Source organism: Narcine bancroftii, chromosome 7 (genome assembly GCF_036971445.1).
Source record: "Narcine bancroftii isolate sNarBan1 chromosome 7, sNarBan1.hap1, whole genome shotgun sequence".
NCBI classification, from domain to species: Eukaryota; Metazoa; Chordata; class Chondrichthyes; order Torpediniformes; family Narcinidae; genus Narcine; species Narcine bancroftii.
In genome coordinates, this window is record NC_091475.1 from 5,589,742 (window position 1) to 5,611,575 (window position 21,834).

The 21,834-nt window shown below is 39.9% G+C and overlaps 1 protein-coding gene across 2 annotated transcripts in view; it reads left to right on the forward strand.

The window, feature by feature from the left end:
- Nucleotides 1–1,277: 1,277 nt before the first annotated feature.
- Nucleotides 1,278–21,834, forward strand: part of zbtb11 (zinc finger and BTB domain containing 11) — a 43,263-nt gene continuing 22,706 nt past the window's right edge. The window contains exons 1-7 of one of the 2 annotated variants that reach the window (XM_069888642.1): nucleotides 1,278–1,773; nucleotides 6,063–6,301; nucleotides 8,138–8,369; nucleotides 9,622–10,508; nucleotides 17,240–17,416; nucleotides 17,905–18,111; nucleotides 18,520–21,178. In XM_069888642.1, coding sequence (XP_069744743.1) covers nucleotides 1,464–1,773; nucleotides 6,063–6,301; nucleotides 8,138–8,369; nucleotides 9,622–10,508; nucleotides 17,240–17,416; nucleotides 17,905–18,111; nucleotides 18,520–19,782 — 3,315 coding nt within the window. In that variant the 5' untranslated portion in view covers nucleotides 1,278–1,463 and the 3' untranslated portion in view covers nucleotides 19,783–21,178. Of the gene's footprint in view, nucleotides 1,774–6,062; nucleotides 6,302–8,137; nucleotides 8,370–9,621; nucleotides 10,509–17,239; nucleotides 17,417–17,904; nucleotides 18,112–18,519; nucleotides 21,179–21,834 lie in introns of those variants that run through there. The other variant, XM_069888643.1, reaches the window with a different exon arrangement.

Consider the following 21,834-nt stretch of genomic DNA (forward strand, 5'->3'; position numbering starts at 1 on the left):
CGAACTGTGAGGCGCCAAGATGCACGGTTTGAGGCGATATCAGCCCACTGGCGGTGGTCAATGTGGCAGGCACCAAGAGATTTCTTTAGGCAGTCCTTGTACCTCTTCTTTGGTGCACCTCTGTCACGGTGGCCAGTGGAGAACTCGCCATATAACACAATCTTGGAAAGGCGATAGTCCTCCATTCTGGAGACGTGACCCACCCAGCGCAGTTGGATCTTCAGCAGCGTGGACTCGATGCTGTCGGCCTCTGCCATCTCGAGTACTTCGATGTTAGGGATGAAGTCGCTCCAATGAATGTTGAGGATGGAGCAGAGACAACGCTGGTGGAAGCGTTTTGAGGTGACATTTTTTAGATTCAGTCTCGTCTTAAATGCCGGCATACACTTACCTCCTATGCTACGTTATTTGCACTTTCCACAAAACTCTTAATATGGCACATTTTCAAATGCCTCTGGAAATTAACGTAACGTACAACCACTGGTTCTCCTTTATCCACTGTAAATGTTACTTCAAATAACCTAAATAAATTGATCCAACATAATTTCCCGAATTATCTTGAATTTTTCTGAAACCCCTACTCCATCTTTAGTGACATCTAATATTTTCCCTTGGACTAGCTGGCCTTTAATCACTTTCTCGGTTTCAAACAAAGGTTAACTTTCTTTTTCCAGCCACGCTGCCTGACTGAGTGAGTGAAACACGCTCATCGCTGTGATGGGGGTAAAAGCACACGGAAATGCTGGAGGGACTCGACCAGTCTTGCAGCGTCCATAGGAAAGAAATATTTACTTATTCCTTGAAGAAAGAAGGGCTCAGGCCTATCCATATAATCCCCCTCTACCTCTCTTGCGTGTTTTTGCCTGGCTGATCCGGAGTACAGACATGGCACCACATACAACATTTAACTTCTATTCTAACTCACATCGATGTCAACCTGCTCCGTGGCCCTGGAGAAAAACGCGATCAGGCCCCATTGGGATGAAGGGCAAATAGAGGAGACTTGAGCTACAGCCCCTGAGATAGCTGCAGGTTTCCCGGCCGCCACCCTCGCCCCTTTCTGAAGGGAGGGTCGCCCTGGGCCTCGGCGACGTTCGACCCCCTCATCAGACCCTGAAGTAGATTTCGTCGTCGTCCCCCCCCCCCATAAAACCTGGAGGAGTCACATCTTGTGCCGCCCGATTCGTTCTTTGCCAAGAGAGTCGAGGTTTCGAGCAGGGGAACGGCGGCCATTTTGCCGTCCCTCCGGTTCAAGGGTCGCGGCCGCTGACGTCACCTCCGGTTGTGCAGCAGCCATTTTGTCTATCCGAGGAAACCTTTCCCGCTCCCGACGGCCGAAACCAACCAACGTTGAATAAATAAAATATTTAGATCACCTTCAATCTAATAAAAAAGGCTATTGGTTTTGAAGCGTTTCCCGGCGCGCCCTCGGCTGCGGCCGGTCTGGCGACAGCGGCCGGGACATGTCGAACGAGGAGAGTTACAAGGCGATCATCCGGTACCTGACCAACGAGAAGGAACCTTATGCGCCGGGGACCGAGGGCAACGTCAAGAGGAAGATCCGCAAGGCCGCCGCCTGCTACGTGGTCCGCCGCGGCACCCTCTACTACCAGAAGAAGCGCAAGGACCGCGACGAGTTCGACGAGCTGGAGGTGGTGCTGGAGGCCGGCACTCGGCGGGAGCTGATCGCCTCGTTCCACGAAAGCGCCGACGGTTTCCACTTCACCCGCGACCAGACGTGGAGGAACATCTCGCAGAGCTACTGGTGGAGAGGTGGGGGTGTGAGGGGGGAGGGGAGACAGCGGTGTGAAGGAGGGGGGTGAAGGTGAGGGGCGTGGGAAGGTCAGGGGCGTGGGAAGGTGAGGGGCGTGGGGAGGGACTGGCAGTGGGGGGGGGTGTGAGGAAGGGGGTGAAGGTGAGGGGCGTGGGGAGGGACTGGCAGTGGGGGGGTGTGAGGGGCGTGGGGGGGTGTGAGGGGCGTGGGGGGGTGTGAGGGGCGTGGGGGGGTGTGAGGGGCGTGGGGGGGTGTGGGGAGGTGAGGGGCGTGGGGAGGTGAGGGGCGTGGGGAGGTGAGGGGCGTGGGGAGGTGAGGGGCGTGGGGAGGTGAGGGGCGTGGGGAGGTGAGGGGCGTGGGGAGGTGAGGGGCGTGGGGAGGTGAGGGGCGTGGGGAGGTGAGGGGCGTGGGGAGGTGAGGGGCGTGGGGAGGTGAGGGGCGTGGGGAGGTGAGGGGCGTGGGGAGGTGAGGGGCGTGGGGAGGTGAGGGGCGTGGGGAGGTGAGGGGCGTGGGGAGGTGAGGGGCGTGGGGAGGTGAGGGGCGTGGGGAGGTGAGGGGCGTGGGGAGGTGAGGGGCGTGGGGAGGTGAGGGGCGTGGGGAGGTGAGGGGCGTGGGGAGGTGAGGGGCGTGGGGAGGTGAGGGGCGTGGGGAGGTGAGGGGCGTGGGGAGGTGAGGGGCGTGGGGAGGTGAGGGGCGTGGGGGGGGTGTGAGGAGGGGGGTGAAGGTGAGGGGCGTGGGGAGGGACTGGCAGTGGGGGGGGTGTGAGGAGGGGGGTGAAGGTGAGGGCTGGCAATGGGGGGGTGAGGTGGGGGGCGATGGTGTAAGGTGAGGGGTGGCTGGGAGGGTGTGAGCAGGAGGTGGCAGTGTGAGGGTGGGGGTATGTGGATGGGGGTGGTGGTGTGAGGAGGGGGCAACAGTGAGGGTGGGGGGGTGTGAGGGTAAGGTGGGTGACAACGGTGCAAGGGTGGGGAGTGTCAGGAGGAAGCAGTGGGGTGGGGAGTGTCAGGAGTGGGGTTGTGCAAGGGTGGAGCGTGTCAGGAGGTAGCAGCCTTGCGATGGTGGGGAGGGTCAGGAGGGGGCAGCGGCAGTGCGAGGATGGGAGGGGGCAGCGGTGTGAGGGGAATGCTATCAGTTCCAGGGATGGTGTGGAAATGTGGAAGGAGAAGAGTAGGGAGCTTCTACCTCTCTGGGGGCCACACATGGAGGAATGTCTCTAGGAGATACTGGAGGCTTGGGGAGATTAGTGGTGGAGAAGGAAGCTAATGTGAGAGATAAATAAGGGGCAGTTTTTTCTCTCTGCCAATATTCCCTGACCTGCCCAGTATTGTCTGTGAACCTCATAGTTTCGAGATTTTCTCTTTTTCCTCTGTTCTCATTCATCCCCTTCTATTTTTATCTCCTCCAGATAGATGAGCTTCAATTAACAACCTTTCGCCCTTCAAACAATCTTTTTAACCTCCCCAATCCTCTCCCTTCTCTGCAAAAATATGATTTCTGATTTTTCCTTGTTTTAATGAAATGTCAGTCAGGTTCCACTTCACCATGGAAAAACATTCAACTGCTGGGAAGTGGGGTATGAGAGAAGGCATTGAGAATCTCAGTGGAGGATGAACGGTGAAGACAGGAAAGAAAAAGATAGACTCTGTGCTTGTTTGGGAAAGGCAAACTGGAGTACATTCTGCCCAGGATCAGACTTGAAGAAAGTGGAGGGAGAAGATGAAAACAAATTAGTGTGATTTTGGAGGTGGAACACCAATAGAATCTACTCTGAATAGGACCTGGTTTGGAAAATTATCATGGTAAGGAGGTGGGAGAAAGGAACGAGTGTGATTCTTTGGGTTGATGGTGGAGGGTGGGTAAGTGTGGCTGAATGGATTGTGCACACAGAGGTGGAGCAAGGGCAGAGGAACCAGCAAAAAGGAGACTGTTGATATATACTGTAGGTGGTGGCAATGAATGGAAGAGTTGGTAATGAGAATGTTGGCTCCGAATCATGGGTCCTCTACTGGCATCACCTACGGCTCCTAGAATGCTTCCATCAGCGCTGTCTCCGCTCCATCCTCAACATTCATTGGAATGACTTCATCACCAACATCGAAGTACTCGAGCTGGCAGAGTCCGCAAGCATCGAATCCATGCTGCTGAAGACCCAACTGCGCTGGGTGGGTCATGTCTCCAGAATGGAGGACCATCGCCTTCCCAAGATCGTGTTCTAGGGCGAGCTCTCCACTGGGCACCGAGACAGAGGTGCACCAAAGAAGAGGTACAAGGACTGCTTAAAGAAATCTCTTGGTGCCTGCTACATTGACCACCGCCAGTGGGCTGATATCGCCTCAAACCGTGCATCTTGGCGCCTCACAGATCGGCAGGCAGCAACCTCCTTTGAAGAAGACCGCAGAGCCCACCTCACTGACAAAAGTCAAAGGAGGAAAAACCCAACCCCAACCCACCAATTTTCCCTTGCAACCGCTGCAACCGTGCCTGCCTTTTTTTTTAAACTTTATTTAAAGATTTTATCACAGGAATAAAAAGAAAATTACATTTAAAGAAAAGGTGTAAAATAAAATAATTTAATTACAATACAACATTAATAACCTAACTTAATTCAACCTACATATACAAAAACTAAAAAAGAAAATATATAAGAAAAAAAACACCCTTCCCCTCCCCCAAATAAAGAGTGAAGAATTAGTAAAATTAATAATATATAATAAAAAAAGCACTCACAAAAAAAAGAAAAATATGACAAATAATAATTTTTTTAAAATTTATCAGGTCTAAAATATCACATCTAGAAACATTTAAATCAAACTTAATTGCATATACTTAACAAATGGAGTCCACTTCAACTTATAAAAAGACATCTTATCTTGAATTGAAAAAGATATCCTTTCCATAATTAAACAAGACTTCATCTCTAAATACCACCTATCCAAAGTTATTATATTTCTATCTTTCCAAGTAGATGCTATACATTTCTTGGCCACTGCTAAAGCTAAATAGAGAAAATAAATCTGATAATCATTTAATCCTAAATCAATTAAAGATTGCATATTCCCTAATAAAAATATATCAGGATCTAAAACAACACAAATGTTATATAATCTATTAAATATAGATTGAATACCTTTCCAAAACTGTTGTAATCGGTCACAAGACCAAACAGTATGTAAAAAAGTACTAGCTGTCTGATCACAACGAAAACAACAGTCTGACTTACTAAGACCAAATTTTTTTTAATTTTTCTGGTGTTAAATATAATTGATGTATAAAGTTATAATTAATCATCGCTAATATAGCATTAATCAATTTCCGGATACTGTTTTGACAAATTTCCATCCAAGCTTCTTCAGCTATTATAGAACCTAAGTCTTTTTCCCATTTCAACTTATCTCAACCGTGCCTGCCCGTCCCGCATCGGACTTGTCAGTCACCAACGAGCCTGCAGCAGACATGGACATACCGCTACATAAATCTTCATCCGCGAAGCCAAACCAAAGAGAGAAGAGAAGATTAGTTTTATCAGTGAAAGTCAGCACTGAGGGTGTGTTTTGAAAAAGAGAATGTAAAACATTTCATTGTTGGACTGATCCTTTTCCTAGAATCTCTTGACTATTATAAAAACAGGTCAAGTAGTGTTGATAGAAAAAAGTCAGATCACTGGCCTTTCATTAGCACAAATTCAGAAATCATATTTTGTAGAGAAGGGAGAGGAGTGGGGAGGTTAGAGTGAATGGTTGAGGGGTGAAAGGTTGTTAATTGAAGGTCATCTATCTGGAGGAGATACACATAGAAGGGGGTGTACGAGAACATTGGGGAGAAAATCCCAGAAATGAGATTTGCTGTTGAAACATTTGTGTAAATGACAATGCTGAAAATACTTAGAGAGGAAAAACTGTCCAGTTCTGATGCAAACTAGAAAGGTATGTTTGGTGAAATTGTGGAAATTATTATTGTGGCCTGAGGTCTGAAATGTGTCTGAAACATGAGCTGTTCTGTTAACACTATGCCAAAAAAACCCTCAATGTAATAGGTCAGCATAGAACAAAAAAAACTGACAGCTACTGAAAGCCCAGAATCACCCATGGGGACTGAATTGAAGTGAATCTCCAATCTGAAGGATCTACATAGTGAACATGAAATACAATGCACTGAACAGGAAGAATTATTTTTAATTCCATCTCCTCTAGAGTACTTTTGAAAGTTTTGTTTCAAAAAAAAATTTTTGTGTCATCTGGTGAATTGGACTCTCTCCCCTTCCCCCCCCCCCCTCCCCCAACCTTACCAGGTATATTTAAACAAGTGAAGGACTACATCAAAGAATGCATACAATGCAAGGAAAAGATCGATCGAAACAAGTCAGTATGTGCCGATACAATGGAAATCCTGGAGCAGTTGGGAATAGATGCTCCGGTGGTGGATAATGGCAATGAAACTGATGATGACTTGAGTAATTCCGAGGGAAGGTCTGATGCACTCCCAAGGCCTACCAGAAAGAAAACAGTTCCAAAGCAGGAATTAGTGTTTGTAAGTAGTATTGATCAAATGAGTAAATGAGGGATTTTGTGGAGTTTCAACTGAAATTGTGGGCTTCAGATATTGATTTTGTTTAATTATAGCTATATTAACAAGATAATTTCCATTTTTTTGTGTTGAAGATTAGAAGGCTCCCTATCTGCATGGTATAAACGGATAAGTAACAATGACCTATAATGCTAATTAAAGAATGCTATGTTTGATTAATTTGCAATGACAATTAAAAAGAACAAAATCCATGTGTGGAATAAAAATAGCTGTATAAAACACCATCATAAATATAGAACAACTCCATTGGTCAATGCTCGATGTTGCACTGAAGATTTAATAGTCATCCAAAGGGTTATTGGTAAGCCTGCTCGCAATGCCAGGACTCTCTTTCAGCAGATGGAAAAACCAAAATGATGTCAGTTTTTTTAAAATCTATCAAGGAATGAGAGGTAGAAAGACAAGTGAGTATGAGATTAGAGATATTGTTGCTAGATATCCAAGATTTAAAAAAAAAAGAAAACTTCTCCCACCTGGAATTATGTTCAATTCTACTCAAACTTGCGTGCACTGAATAAAAAGGTCAAATCTTGTTGAACCTAGTGCTCGGGTTTGGGCAGCAAGAAAGCAGTACATTAAGGATGCCTTGCTTCCAAAACACTCATGACATCTATATTAAAAACATTCAAAGATTCTGTTTCTGTTGCATCTTAAGAACTTTGAAGATATACAATCATCTTAATTAAAAAAAATTACCTTATCTCTGTTAAATGGACAACATTTTGAACAGTGATCCCTCATTCTAAATTCTATCACAAATGGTGATCTTCACATCCACCCTGACAAGGACTATCAGGAATGGAGAAATTCAATCAAAATTTTAAAAAGCCTTAAAATTCACCAGGAATACAAAATGTGTAGAAATAATTTTAAACTATAAAAACAAAAAACCTTGGAGAAAGTTCCCTTCTCTTTACATTAGCTCCTAATTTTTCACAATCTCAATTGAAAGCTTTTGTGAGCCAGGAGCCAAATTCCATTCACCATTGCACCAAATCTTTATTGTGGCTAATCGTAGCAAGGCCACAATTCCACCATTGTATTCTATAAAAAGTTCAACAGCAAGAACTGTCCTGGACTTCTGCATTTCACAGCATTTGTGTAAAAATCTGAGATTTTAATTTTAACCTTCAACAAATATTACAAAAATAATAGGATTTAAATTAAATTTTGTAGGTCAATTATTTCAAATTTTAACACGCTGCCATTGTATGGAATGTTCAGTAGGCCATGTTAAATCTTTTTTGAACAGTTTTGCGGTTCTCAATTTAATGACAAACTCTATGGATTATTTATAATGTTTCTGTTATTTAATGTACATAACGACTAAGGAAGGATTTTTTAAAAATTACAGGTACTGAAGTTACAACACCGTATTGAAAATCTGCTATTGAGATCAATAAATCTGTGCCAGTTTTATGCTCTGCATAAACCCCTCATCCCTTCTATTTCAAGCCTATCTAAATTCCCATTTCTTCCTTTCTTTCTTCTTTGGATATCAAGCGTCCCCTTACAAGAATATCTTTATCCAGAGTTATTAATTTGGCTTACTGGTGGCTCTTGAATATTGATGGCAGCCACAGAAATGGAAAGATTACTGTGATCACTGAGTCAGACCTAACTAATTTTAAAGATGCCCAGCAGAGCTAGGAGGATGCTCATTGAAGTTGTAATGGCATTTTTTTGTAGTTCTTAAAGTATTTTATAACCAGACAATTATTGATTGACAGAAATCATATTTACATAATTTGAAATTGCCAAATAAATTGTTTTATCCAGGTGGATAGCAAAGGCCTAGTGAAACAGGAATCTGCAAAACACTGTCAAATAGTGTTGGAACAATTGAATTTTCAGAGACTATCCAATCAGTTCTGTGATGTCACACTCCTGATTGAGGGAGAGGAGTACAAAGCACACAAGTCCATTCTGGCAGCCAGCAGCGAATATTTTCGAGAGCTTTTCATTGAAAAAGGAGCAGTGTCCAGTCATGAAGCAGTTGTGGACCTTTCAGGTGAGGAATAATTAAGCAGCCATATTTAGATTGTGTTCAGAATTTTTACTAAGGAATGATGGAAGGTAAGTGATCTAATAGACAATAGGAGCTGGAGTAGGCCATTTGGCCCGTCGGGCCAGCACCGCCATTTTAGATCATGGCTGATCTAATAATATTAAACAAGTCATATTAAGTGGGTTTTTTTCTGCATGGCACATGAACTAATAACAGCAAAGCAGATATTTTGAACTAGTAGCACGGGTATTAATGCCTGTTGACCTATGCCTTAACTGTAGCACTTTAAAGCTGATGTATTAAGTGACGTGATGGGTACATTTTTTCCCTTCGCTGTGATGCTGCTCCTCTTTCTTCTTTGATTGTAATTTTTCCTGAAGGTATTACTGCATCCACTTGCCTCAGATGCATCATCATTTAACATGCCCACTGTTTCCAAATGTACTGCACCCATGTGACCCTCTGATTGCTCAGTTATTCATACATAGATCGAATCATTGCCTCTCATTTCGATCACCTCTGAATATCTCCTTTAAAAAAATGAATAATAGATTCACTTTTCCATTATCTTTCACAATGTCTGCAATTTGATAGGTTTGTTTGTATAATTTGTTTATGTGCATGCTTGTTTTCCCTTGTGGGCATTCCTACTCAATACCTTGTTGTTAATCCCTACAGTTGACATTTGGTATATTGCAGTCAATTTGCATGTATGTGCTTTAGAATTAGGTCGCTTTGATTTTTTTATTACAAAGAAATGGGGATTCCAGTTTTTTTACATTTTCTGTGATAAATACTACATTTGAATCACAAGTTGAAAGGGGAGTCTTTCATTGAAGATTTACCTACTTGTGCAAATTGCATCAATCTGATTATGTGGAATTTGAAAAATGAATCCTATTTGGTGTTTATTTTGCTCTTTTTAAAATCTGGTATCTTTGTATATAAGCAATATATTTCCCAATAATTAGGCCGTGTATATTTGACAGAATATTGAAACTGTTACCAAGAAGTGTGAAGGTGTAGAATCCAAGATTTTCCCAGCATTTTCTTGACTTTTGATTCTTGCATAGGTTTGCAACAACTAGAGATTCTGCAAAAGGGGGAGGCAGTCTTGCATTCAATTGCCCTCTGGTATTTGACTTTAGTTCTCTGACTCCGAAAATGATCAAACTATTTCATTAGGTGCCTTTATCATTATTTTCAGTTTTAAATAGGATTCATTTAAATCTTACTATTTCAATTTTTTTTGCAGGGTTTAATAAGACAAGTTTTCTTCCATTATTGGAATTTGCCTACACATCTGTTCTAGCATTTGATTTCTGTCACATGGCTGACGTTGCCACGTTAGCCCGTCATCTATTGATGAATGAAGTTCTGAAGCTATGTGAACATGTTCATAAACAACTAGAGGAAAGGAAGATTACAGTGTACCAAAAGGGAGATATAAAAACTGTAAATTCCAGAGTCAATGACACAGAAGTTGAGTTGCCTATGGATGTTAATACTTTAGAAAATACAGAGGCTCAAGCAATTGAAAATACTGCTGATGGTACCATAACAGTGGTATTACAAGAGTCTGTACAAATTCCCATGCCCGCTGAAGCCCCTGCATCTGATATGGAAGGCGAAACCCCAAAGGAAGTGGACGTAACGCATACAGCTGAAGAACTGATGGTTCAGCAAATTCAGGGTATTCTGGACTGCTCTGTAGAAGTCAGTGATGCTGAAATCAGCCAAGTTAATGACCAGATTGAAGCAGTGGCATCTAGTGTAAGCATTCCACATCTAGAAAGTACAGAGAACAATGGCCAGGATGTGCCAGAACCCCCTGCTACTGATGAACAGACGGACATGCCTGCTGTGAATGGGACTGAGAATGAGAATCAAATAAAGGAAGAGTTGCCAGAGACCCTGAGTACATCAGATGTGTCAAAACGAAAACGTGGTAGGCCACCAAAATTACATGACAAGCAGAAAACTGTTGCAGTTGCCTCCTCTTCCAAATGCCTCTTAGATGATACTTACAAAAGCAGGCTACGACAACGAACTTTGGCTGAAGGTGGCTATATCCGGTTACATAAAGGCACAGAGAAGAAACTGCGAGTCAGAAAAAGCATCTTAAAGTCTGCAACACAACAGGTATGTGATTATTTCAAATGCAGATATGATAACATAGGACACTCGAGACTGGAATCAAGAGCAAAACATAACCTGCTGGAGGAAGTCCGTGAGTCGAGCAGAATCAGTAAGTAAAAAAGAATTGTCAGCGTTTTGTGCTGGAACTCAAACATAATTTACCATATGTTTTGCTGTATAAGTTGACCAACAGATAAGGTCGATCCCCCTTTTAGCCTCATTTTAATGATTTTATGGTATATAAGTCAACCCCCATTTACAGGCTTTCCGGCCCTCCCAGCAATAACCCACATTTTTTTTTAACCCCCTAATTGCCAAGTAACAAAGCTGTAAATTAATCAAGTTTTTTAAAAATAAAACCTTGATCTAGTGGGCAAAAGTGGTGACCTTGTTCTCCCAGACAGGAGCGGGAACCTCAGACCTACGTGGCAGGAACAGCGACCTTGTTCTCTGCAGCTGGAGCAGTGACCTTGTTCTGGCGGGAGTGGGAACCTCCCACTGGGAGAATGAGGTCGCCACTCCTGCTCGTGGTAGAAGCAGCAACCTCCGCCTACGTGGCAGAAGCGGTGACTTCGGCTCACTGGGCTCTATATTGTAGAATGTCTGGGTGGGTTATGGTGGCACCTGGTGGAAGGGAGGTGTCAGGGAACGGCAGCGCCAGTGGTGGGGGGTGCTTCCAGGATTGACATGTAAGCCAAACCGACGTCAAATAGTTTTTAAGGTCTCAAAAGTAGATCTGGCGTATGTCGACCCCATTTTTTTGAATGATTTTTGAGGGTTTCGTGACTTGACATATGGTAGTTAAATATCATAGTTGATACTTTTAGTCTGATCTATTATGAAAGTTCTCTTTTCTAGTTTGCATCTGTTGAAATAATCAATGTGTAGATACTTCATACAACATTAGATTGTGAATGAGGCAAAATTGATTAGAACTGTGTAAGCATTATACCAGTCATTGCATATAATGTATCAAGTATATTTGTTGATGTCTTTGGTTTGTGTTAAGAAAATGCTGTTTGGTACTTCTGTTTTTTTATTTCATCCTCGACTATAGCATTCTTGTTAATTCTAAGAATGCGTCTTGCTTGCTATTTAATTACCCTGCAGTACCAATGACAAACCATCTTGAGTCGCTACAGTGGTTGAATATAACTGACCATGAATTTTCTGGATCAGCCATGCAACCACTAAAGTGATGCAAAGTTAGGCGGCAGTGTGGGCTGTGATGAGAGGATGCAGAATGGGGTTTTGGGGGGCCTATATAGACTGGCTAAACAAGTGAACAGGGTTATGGGAGATGAAATGTATTGGATTTTTTTCAAAAAAGGTGAGGGGAAGCAGGCTGAAAAATTGATCAGTCAGGGTCAGTAAACACTGAGAAAGGCAAATATAATTTGGGTGTTCATTGCAAAAGCATTTAAACAGGCATTTTGTTGCAATTTTATAGTGCTCTGATGAGACCAGAGGAGGATTAAAATGCAGAATTGATTTCAGAGATGGTGGATATGAAGAACACATTAGAATTCAGAAGAAAGTGATAATCTCATTAAAACGTAAATCAGAAGCTGGATCATGCAAATACAGGCAGGGATGATGTCTCCCTCAGCTGGAGGGTCTAGTGGAGCCAGATGTTACTGTCTCAAAATGAGGGATTGGCATTCACAGAAATGATGAAAGGATGTTTTTCTCACCCAAGAGCAGTGAATCTTAAGAATTCTCTACCCACAAGGGCTGAGGAGGCCTAGTCCGGGAGTAAATTAAAGACCAAGATGAATAGATTTTATAGGGTTCAAGGATAGTCAAATAGTATATATGCCGCTTACAAAATAAAAATTCTTCTTAAAAAACACAAATTTTCTTAAATATTTGTAACAAAAATCAACCAAAAGGAGAATTTCCAAGCAATAAACATTCAAACCCCCCCACTATCCCTTTAACTTAAACAGGATAAACAGATACAGGGTCTTTCCGTCCACCACCAGAGCTTAAAGTCTATTTGCTTAAAAAAAATAACTAAGAATAGTGTAAATTCAACGGAAGATCATAAATTTACAACAGCAGTATTATACCTGCGCACCAGTATAATTCAAGATACGGTCGCCAGGTCTTGAATGTATCATGTTTGTTTTGCAAATGATGTTATCTTTTCCATAGGGATAACACTGTCCATTTCTGATATCCATCTTGTCAGAGGTCGGTGTATTTGACTTCCATATGACTGCCCCACATTTCTTGACTATCGCCAGTGCAATCTTAGTAAATGATATTTGATACTCTGTGAGGTGATTAATATTTATACAATTTCCCAGTAAATATAATTCCAGGTTACCAGGAAAATTAACTCCAGTAATCTTTGTTAAGATTTCCAACATTTCTTGCCAGAAAGAATTGTCCTTGGTACATGACCACACTGAATGAAGAAATGTTCCTTCCTCTATTTCGCATCGAAAACCTCTGTGCTATTTCTGGTTTTGATTTGTGCAATCTTTGCGGGGTCAAATATAATTGATGCAAAAAATTATCTTGCACCAAACCATACCTCGCATTGATAATCGAAGTTACCCCCATCTTTACAACATTCAGCCCAAGATTGTTCCGATATATTAACTGCCAGGTCTGCTTCCCATTTTTCTCTTGACCTATGTATTCCATTCTTCTTCTTGTCCATTTGCAGGGCATAATCTATTCGAGTAATAAATTTAGGTATTCTACCCATCCATAATGTACGCTCCAATTGACTCACTCCTGGAGGAGTCCTATCATTTCCTCAAGTTTCTCTTAGAAAAGCCCTTAGTTGTAAATAACAAAGAAAAGTGCCATTTGGAATACCATAAATTTGTTTCATTTGTTCAAATGACATTATAACCCCATTATCATAGGCTACGTCGGATTATTACGTAGTGGAGATCTTAAAGATATTCCAGTTTTCCATCTTGCCAGATCTTTATCAAATGAATCAATAGAGGGTTTGGGGTCTTTCTCTTAATTCATTTCCAATTCCATCTATAGATAAAATCTTTAGGTAATATTTCATTCATCTCGTGCAGTGCCATGTGCACCCATTTTGGTAAATCAGTTTCAAAGAAAAATGCTAAAAATCTCAATTGTGAAGCCAGATAATATTTTTTTAAAATCTGCGAGCCTCAATCACCCTAATTTTTCTAATGCTATTCTAGGTACTTAATTATTCCATATTAGAAAAAAGGTCAGGTCCTTCCGTTTTTGTCTTTTTTTCTATTTTCACCAGCAGAGGGGAGTGATTCAACTTGTACAAGTTATTCAAGTTGCTATCGAGCATAATTCCCAAGTATTTAATCCCTTCACTTTTCCATTTAAGCATACTATTCGCTTTAAAACATTCGTAGTCATGATTTATTAATGGTAAAGTTGCACTTTTATTTATATTTATCTTATCTCCTTGTACTCGTCCATATTTTGTTAAAATTTCCTGCAGTTTTTATGTCGACCTTTCAGGTTCAGACATGTATAACAGTATATTATCGGCAAACAAACTAATTTTGTGTTGAACTCACCCGACCTCAAAGCCTTTAATTTAGGGATCGCCCCTAATCATTTCTGTTAGAGGTTCTATCGCCATAACAAATAATGCCGGAGAGAGGGGGCAGCCTTGCCTACTCAATTGACTTAACGGGAGCATTCCTGATGTTTAACTATTGGTTATTATTTTTGCTTGTGATTTTTGATATAATGCCCTAATTCAGTTAAATCCTTGTCCTATACCTAACTTTTCTAATGTTTTAAACAAAAAAGACCATTCAAGTCTATCAAATGTTTTTTCTGCATCTAGTGATACTACTATATTGGGGTCCTTCCTTGATTGAGCTAAATGCATTGTTAATATATTTGGCCAGGTTATTTGATGCTTGTCTACCTTAGCAAATCCCATTTGATCTAAATGTATTAATTTAGGTAAATACTGTCCCAGCCTGTTTGCCAGTGCTTTTGCTATTATTTTGTAGTCTGCATTTAAAAGAGATATCAATCAGTAAGAAGTTGTTTTCAGAGAGTCTCTTTTTTGGCAGTACAGTACAGGTAGACATCCTTTATCCAGACATCTAAAATCCGGAAAGCTCCAAAATCTGGAAAGTGGGGACCAGAGGTTGGGGGAGGCGGCCGAGGGACCACGGTTGGGGGAGGCGGTCGGGCGACTGGAAGGGGGTGGGGGTGGATACTGCGGCACAATTTGGGTGGGCTTTCCGAAATCTGGAAAAATCCGAAATTCTGAACACACTGTCCCCCAAGGGTTCCGGAAGAAGGATCGTGTACCTGTAATTGGCTTTGAGAAAGAATTTGGTAATGTCTGGATTTATACTGTTTCCTCTATTACATTTATGAATAAATCTTGAAAATCTTTATAAAACTCAGCCGGGAATCCATCTTCGCCAGGAGCTTTGTTAGCCTGAAGAGTTCCTAATGCTCTTTCAATTTCCTCCCAAGTAAAATATAAATCTAATTCCTGCTTGTCTTCATCATTCAACTTCGAAAATTCCACACCGTCAAAGAATTTCTCAATTTTAGCCTCGTCTCCCGGCGAGTTATATTTGTATAAATTTTTATAATATTGTTTAAATATTTCATTTATCTCTTTCTGATTTTATATGTAAATGAATTGTTTTCCTTCTGAATAGCATTTATAGCTCTTACTTATTCCTTGGCCTTCACTTGCCATGCCAGTACTTTATGTGCCCATTCTCCTAATTCGTAGTATTTCTACTTTATGTTTAATATCGTCTTCTCTATATGTTTGCAAAGTATTGTATTGAATTTTCTTATTTTCCATTATTCTATATTTATGCTGTTTGCCCCGTTCTCTTCTATTCTTTTTATAATTCCCCTATTTCTTTCTCCAACTTACTTATTTCTACATTTTTACATCTTTTGATCTATTTTATAAATGGAATGATTTGACCTCTCAAGTATGCCTTTAATGTAGCCCATATTTTTTTTTAAATCTATCCCAAATTTGTTTCACAAAAAAATTCAATCTGCCGTCTTATAAATTGTCTAAAATCCTCCCTTTTTAGCAGATTCGTACACAAGCACCACCTATATTTCCTTTCTCTGATATTTATATTACTAAAGTTTAGCAGCGACTGATCTGAATGTAACCTGGGTAAGTATTCCGTTTTTACCACTGACATTCAAACTCAATGATAATAAAAACAAGTCTATTCTAGTATGTCAATCATTTTTTGAATAAAACAAATAATCTCTTTCCTTAGGGTTAGAGTTAGGACTGCCTCCACACATTATCAAATTTAAGTCTTTCTTGTATGAAAGAGATAACTTAGCCACCTTAGCTCTTGTTACTGTTTTTGCCAATTTATCGAGAATTGGATCCAAACAAAAATTAAAGTCTCCACCAATCAATATATTTTGCCTTCCCTCTGCCGCTTTTAGAAACACATCCTTCATAAAGGCTTCATCGTCATAATTTGGGGCATAGATATTCATCAATGTCCAAGATCCTGAATAAAGTTTGCTGTTTATCATTACATATCGAGCCACTTGGTTCACGGAAATATTTTCTATGGTAATCGGAACATTTTTAAAATTAGGATTGCCACTCCTGCTGCTTTTGAATTAAGTGATGAAGAAAAGATTTGCACCCCCCCCCCCCCAATAACGGCTTCATGTTCTGCTTTAATATCACATATTTACAAAAATTTACTGGATTTTAGACTAACCTCAATGGTTAAGATTAAAAATGACTGGGAACGGGATCCTAATATAACCTTCTCAAATGAAGACTGGCATTCCACTCTTTGCTTGGTTAAATGATTCATCATTTTGTGCTAGACATTGTTTATTACAATTTAAAGTGGTACACAGAATGCATATATCCAAACTTAAATTATCTAATTTTTATGCAGAAGTTGATCCATTGTGTGAAAGGAATAAAATTTTTAGAAGCCTTACTAATTCATGTTTTGGGAGTGTCCCAAATTAGGAAGATTCTGGGAGAACATTTTTCAATCTTCATCAACTATTTTTAAGACTAAAATATTGCCTTGTTTGGCTTCATTCACGATCCGACTATACCTTTCTCGGCATCTCAAGAGAAGGTTTTAACTTTTAGCACATTGATAGCCAGATGAGGGGTTTGACTGAAGAGGAAAGATGATGTTCTACTGACTCACAGGCAGTGCCTATGTAATGGCATATTTAAGTTTGGAAAAAATTAGATATATCAAAGATTAAAAAGTTCCAGTTTGAAAAGCTATGGGGTCCACTCATAAATATCATGGTTGGCAGTTTTAGGTCCCTCAATGCTCTGTCTGACTTCTGGAGGTAGTGATCTGATCCATTTTCATTGCTCTTTCTCTTCTCTTTGTTTGCTTTTATAAGTATCCTTGATTACAGGGAGGGGTTATATTAATTTTTTTACATTTTTTTTAAATAATCTGATTAATTAGGATTTATATATGATTGTCCTAGTCCACAACATTATTTGATATTACATTGTTATGAGCAGAATGGTTATAATGTAATTCAAGTGATTTTCATTTTTAATTTTAACAATATTAATAAAAAATATTAATTAATCGATAATTATTAGTGAAAATTGGAAATCGTTAATTAGTGCATTTTACCAATTATATAATATGTATTATATGATACTTGCTTTGAGTTATATTAATGCAACATATATATCGGATTATTAGATTGAACTAAAAAAATTAATAGAGAAAAAAACTTTTCTTCCATAGGTTGCCCAGAAATTGGTGAAGAGAGGTAGAAGGATGCAACCAAAGAGAACCACTGTGGAGAGAGATGATGTCGAGGTGGAGCATAAATGTAATGAATGTGGAAAGGCTTTCCCAAAGCGTTACACCTTGATGATGCACATGATGACACACAACAGAATCAAGGAATTTAAATGCCCAGTAAGAATTAGAAGGAATTTAAAATGCTGTTCTTACAACTAATGTAGCAATGTTGTCTTGTACTTTGTGCAAAAAAAAATTAGATTTGTACAATATACATCTAAATGTACTAGGTGCAAATTTTATGGATTCAAACCAATGTGATCTTTTTTGAATTCAAACTGATAATTTGCTTATATGTATTATTATTCTGGCAGGAAGTGTGATCTCTTGAGCTTCGAGCAGGATTGCAATGCAAAAAAAATATATTGTAAAGTTTCCTGGTATGAAATTGTAAAAATAAGCTGCAGTGATGACATCAAATTAATTAGTCAGGATTTTACAGTACCAATCAGTTTTATGCCATATCCTGTGCTGAATTAGCATCTGTTCATCTTATAAATATCAATGATTAAGTCTATCTCTGATGCCTTTCTTTGAAATAACAGCACAGTGTATTATTACATCTTATTGTGTGCAGACTGTCCGTTTTTTTTCTATTGCTTTAGCTCTGTGAAAAGGAGTTCCTATATAAAGCCTCCCTGCTCTCTCATCTTCTGCGGCACAAAAGGAGCCATGAGCAAATAGATGAGAGTCCTGGCGGTAGGACAAAGCGGCAGTTCATCTGTGACATCTGCGGAAAAACGTTGCCAAAGCCTTATAACCTGCGACTTCATATGCTGAAGCACACAGGTGTCAAGCCACATGTGTGTAAGGTGAGAATTGATTTATCACCACCCCCCCCCCCCCCCCCTGCATTTTATGATGCCAATACTGGAAAACGTGATACAAATCATCAGAATTTAAGACTTTTGAACTGGCAGCAAACTCTTTGAAAGTGAGAGTTCTTTTAGTGTAACTATTGACTGAAGGGGGCGTAGAGTCTAGACGTGTAATCTCGACCTCTCTGGCCAGACTTTTAAGAACCTGTTTTTAACTCTTTGTTTTCAGGTTTAAATTTTTTAAAACTTAGTTTAAAGTATCATGGAATTGTTATGGCTATTAATGGTAAAAAGATTAAACCTCAAATACAGAAGAAACTAAATTTTCAGAGTGTTGAAGAATTAGGGCCTAAACAGTCTGCTACAACTTCAGGTTTGCTTTCTTTCAAACCTAAACCACAGAGGTTGCCTGTGGGAGCTGAAAAAATGACTACTACTCACCAGGAGAAGGACATCGCTGGAATTACCCATTCTCAGGAGGAAGGTGCTTGTGCCCCCGATGTGGATCCTGATCCTGGCAGCCTGCCGACTTTAATGGAAGGGGCACACAAGAAGATGACTCCATTGCTTGAAATACCTCAGGATATACTCCAATCTGAATATTTTGGTCCTTTTTGTGAGTTTTTGAAGCAACAACGGGTTGCGGGGGGAGAACAACGTCGGCCCCCTGAGGAAGTCGGGGTGCCGTCGCTGGGAGTCCAGACCCGCATTAAAACTGTTAAACTGCCTGTTGTTGAGATGCAGCAGGAGCTGCAGTTACCTGGTTCTGCCACTACGCAAGAGAAAGCAGGGCTGAGCTTTTCTGAATTACAGTGTAAACAGATAAGCCTTATCATTCAGCCGATGCTGAATGAAATGTCTCAGAGGCTCAGTTTGAAACTGGATACAGTTAAAATATGTGTGGAAGCATCTTGTGAGGATTTTAAACAATTTCAGGCTGCTTTTTTGAAATGTCAACAACAAATGGCTTCTAATACAGAAAAAGTGTTGGAGGTGGAAAAATCCGTTAAAGAATTGCGAGAACGTGAGAGGGAGTTAGAGAGGAAAGTAGATTATTTGGAGAATCAAAGTAGAAGGAATAATGTGAAGATTGTTGGTTTGCCAGAAAGTATGGAAGAACAAGATCCTCTTCATTTTTTTACTGAATGGATTCCACAAATACTGGGGCAGGAATTTTTCTCTGGAGGTCTGGTATTGGAAAGAGCTCATAGAGCCTTAAAAAGAAGACCTTTGTTTGGTCAACCACCGAGACCTGAGATAATTCGATGTTTGAATTATTTGGACAGAGAAACGATACTTCATTTAGCAGTGCAAAACGTGAGACAACGACAAGCCCCGTTAATGATTCAGAATAGTAGAGTTTTTTTCTATCCTGATTTGAGTCAAGAGGTTATTCAGTGTCGGCGTCGATTTAATCCAGTTAAAGAAGTTTTGTGGCGTAAAGGTTATAACTCTACTTTTCGCTATCCGGCAGTGTTAGTGTTTTGTGGAGACTTTCAATCTCTGTTTTTTGAGAATGAGCGTGAAGCAATGAGTTTTGCTGACTCGTTGCCAGATGTAAGAGGACAAAGACGTAGTCCACCATTGTTTCCTAAAGAAAAATCTGGTTGTTCTGGAAATGGAAGAAACGGCAGAAATGGGAATGGAAAGAGTCCGTTTCCTTGAAATGGGGTCGCCGAGTCTGGAATTTCTTGGATGAATAGAAGAACTTTTTCATTTTTATTTTCTTTTTATGTCATGATATCTTAGAAACATAGAAGATAGGAGCAGGAGTAGGTCATTCGACCCTTCGAACCTGCTCCGCCATTCAACGAGATCATGGCTGATCTTAAAGTTCAGTACCCCGTCCCCGCCTTCTCTCCGTAACCTTTAATACCCTTGTTGTTATTTTTTGTTTGGCTGGGGAGGGAGAAATTTGCTCTATGTTCTACTAGTCATCAGCCACTGGTGGGTGATCCACACCCAGCTTTTGTTTAGGGATTACTACCTTTTGGTAGTTTTTTTTTCTTTTTATCTTTTTTTTAATTTTCATTTTATTTAGACTTTAATTTGTGGTTTCTTTTTCTCCTATTGGAGGACCTATTTACGTTGATCTGAGTCTATATATTGATACTAGTTGTTAGTAATATTAGTGGATATGTTAAAGTTGGAGTTTGCTTCTTTTAATGTTCGGCGTTTAAACAGTCCGTTTAAGTGTAAAAAAAGCGTATTTTTATCAAGTTCGATCTTTGGTAAAACATGTGTTCGGTAGAGATATGATTTTACCTGAAGTTATTAAATTTGAGACTTTTTTTATGAGGGTACCAGAGAAGGGTTATATTTTAGTTATGTATCAAATATTACAGGATGGTATAAATAAAAAGGGTTGGGATAAATTTAAAGGTAAATGGGAAGTCGATATTGGTTTTATTTTTACCGAGGATGATTGGTCAGATATTTGTTATGATAGTGTAACTAGACTGATAAATGCACGTTATGCGATGATTCATTATAATTTTTTACATCAATTATATTTAACACCTGAAAAATTGAAAAAATATGGTCTTTAGGAATCAGATTTGTGTTTTAGATGTGGTAATGTTGTTGGAATTTTTTTTCATGCGGTTTGGGACTAGATAAACTTCAATTTCTTTTTGTGTATTTAGCGCTATCTGTAGCGAAAAAATGTATTGCTAGTACGTGAAAAGATACGAATATGATTGATATTAATAGATGGCATAATGAGATGAAATATTGTTTAATAATGGAAAAAATTACATATGTTTCGCGGATAACTATAGTTTTTTTTATTAATAGGTGGTTGTTATATTCAGAATATTTAGATTTTGATTTATATTGACTAGATTTTAATATGTATGCTTTACTTTTTATTTTTTCTCTTTATGGCTCTCCTTAGGAGAGTTGGCTGAAAGAGGGTGGTGGGTTTTCTTTCCTTTTTATATATATATAAAATATGACGTTCATGCTTTGCTTATTGTTATACATGTTACTTATTATCTATTTTGAACGAATAAATAAAGTTTAAAAAAAACTTGACTGAAGGACAATCATATTGCAGCATATTTCTGCTGATTTTCTAACTGAATGCCTCTTATAAATTGTGATTGCAGGTAAATATTCTATAAAAACTTCAGAAATCTACTGTGTTCTTTATAGCAGTGAAAATAAATAACTCAGTGAAACAGGATTGACATTGCAGTCCTCAAAGTTGATATTATTGAATTAATGTGGAGTGTAGTGTTGCAAAAAATTGTGCAGTTAAAACAGTGAAAGGGAGGTCCATTCGAGAGTATATTAACAGCAGGAAAGAAACAATCTTTGAATCTGGTGGTGTGTGTTTCAAACTTGTATCTTCAGCTGAAGAGGAGAGGGGAAGAAGAGAATATGACTAAGGCGAGATATTTTTTTAATATACCTTGACTGCTTTCTCGAGGCAATGGGAAGTGTTGTGGAGTAGTTGAAGGGGAGGTTGGTTTCCCTGATGATCTGAGCTGTGTTGTTTTGCTACAGAGAATTACATTATTTTAAAAAAAAATGAGAATATAGATCACATTTTTGCAGGCAATTTCATAAGACTTAGATGTATGATCATTAGCTGCAATATTTTGTATTCCATGCATTCTACTCAAGATGTTTGATGCGAAGTGTGCTGACTGGCTGCATCATGGGCTGGTAATGGGGACATCAATACCCCTGAGGATAAAGCCCTGAAAAAGG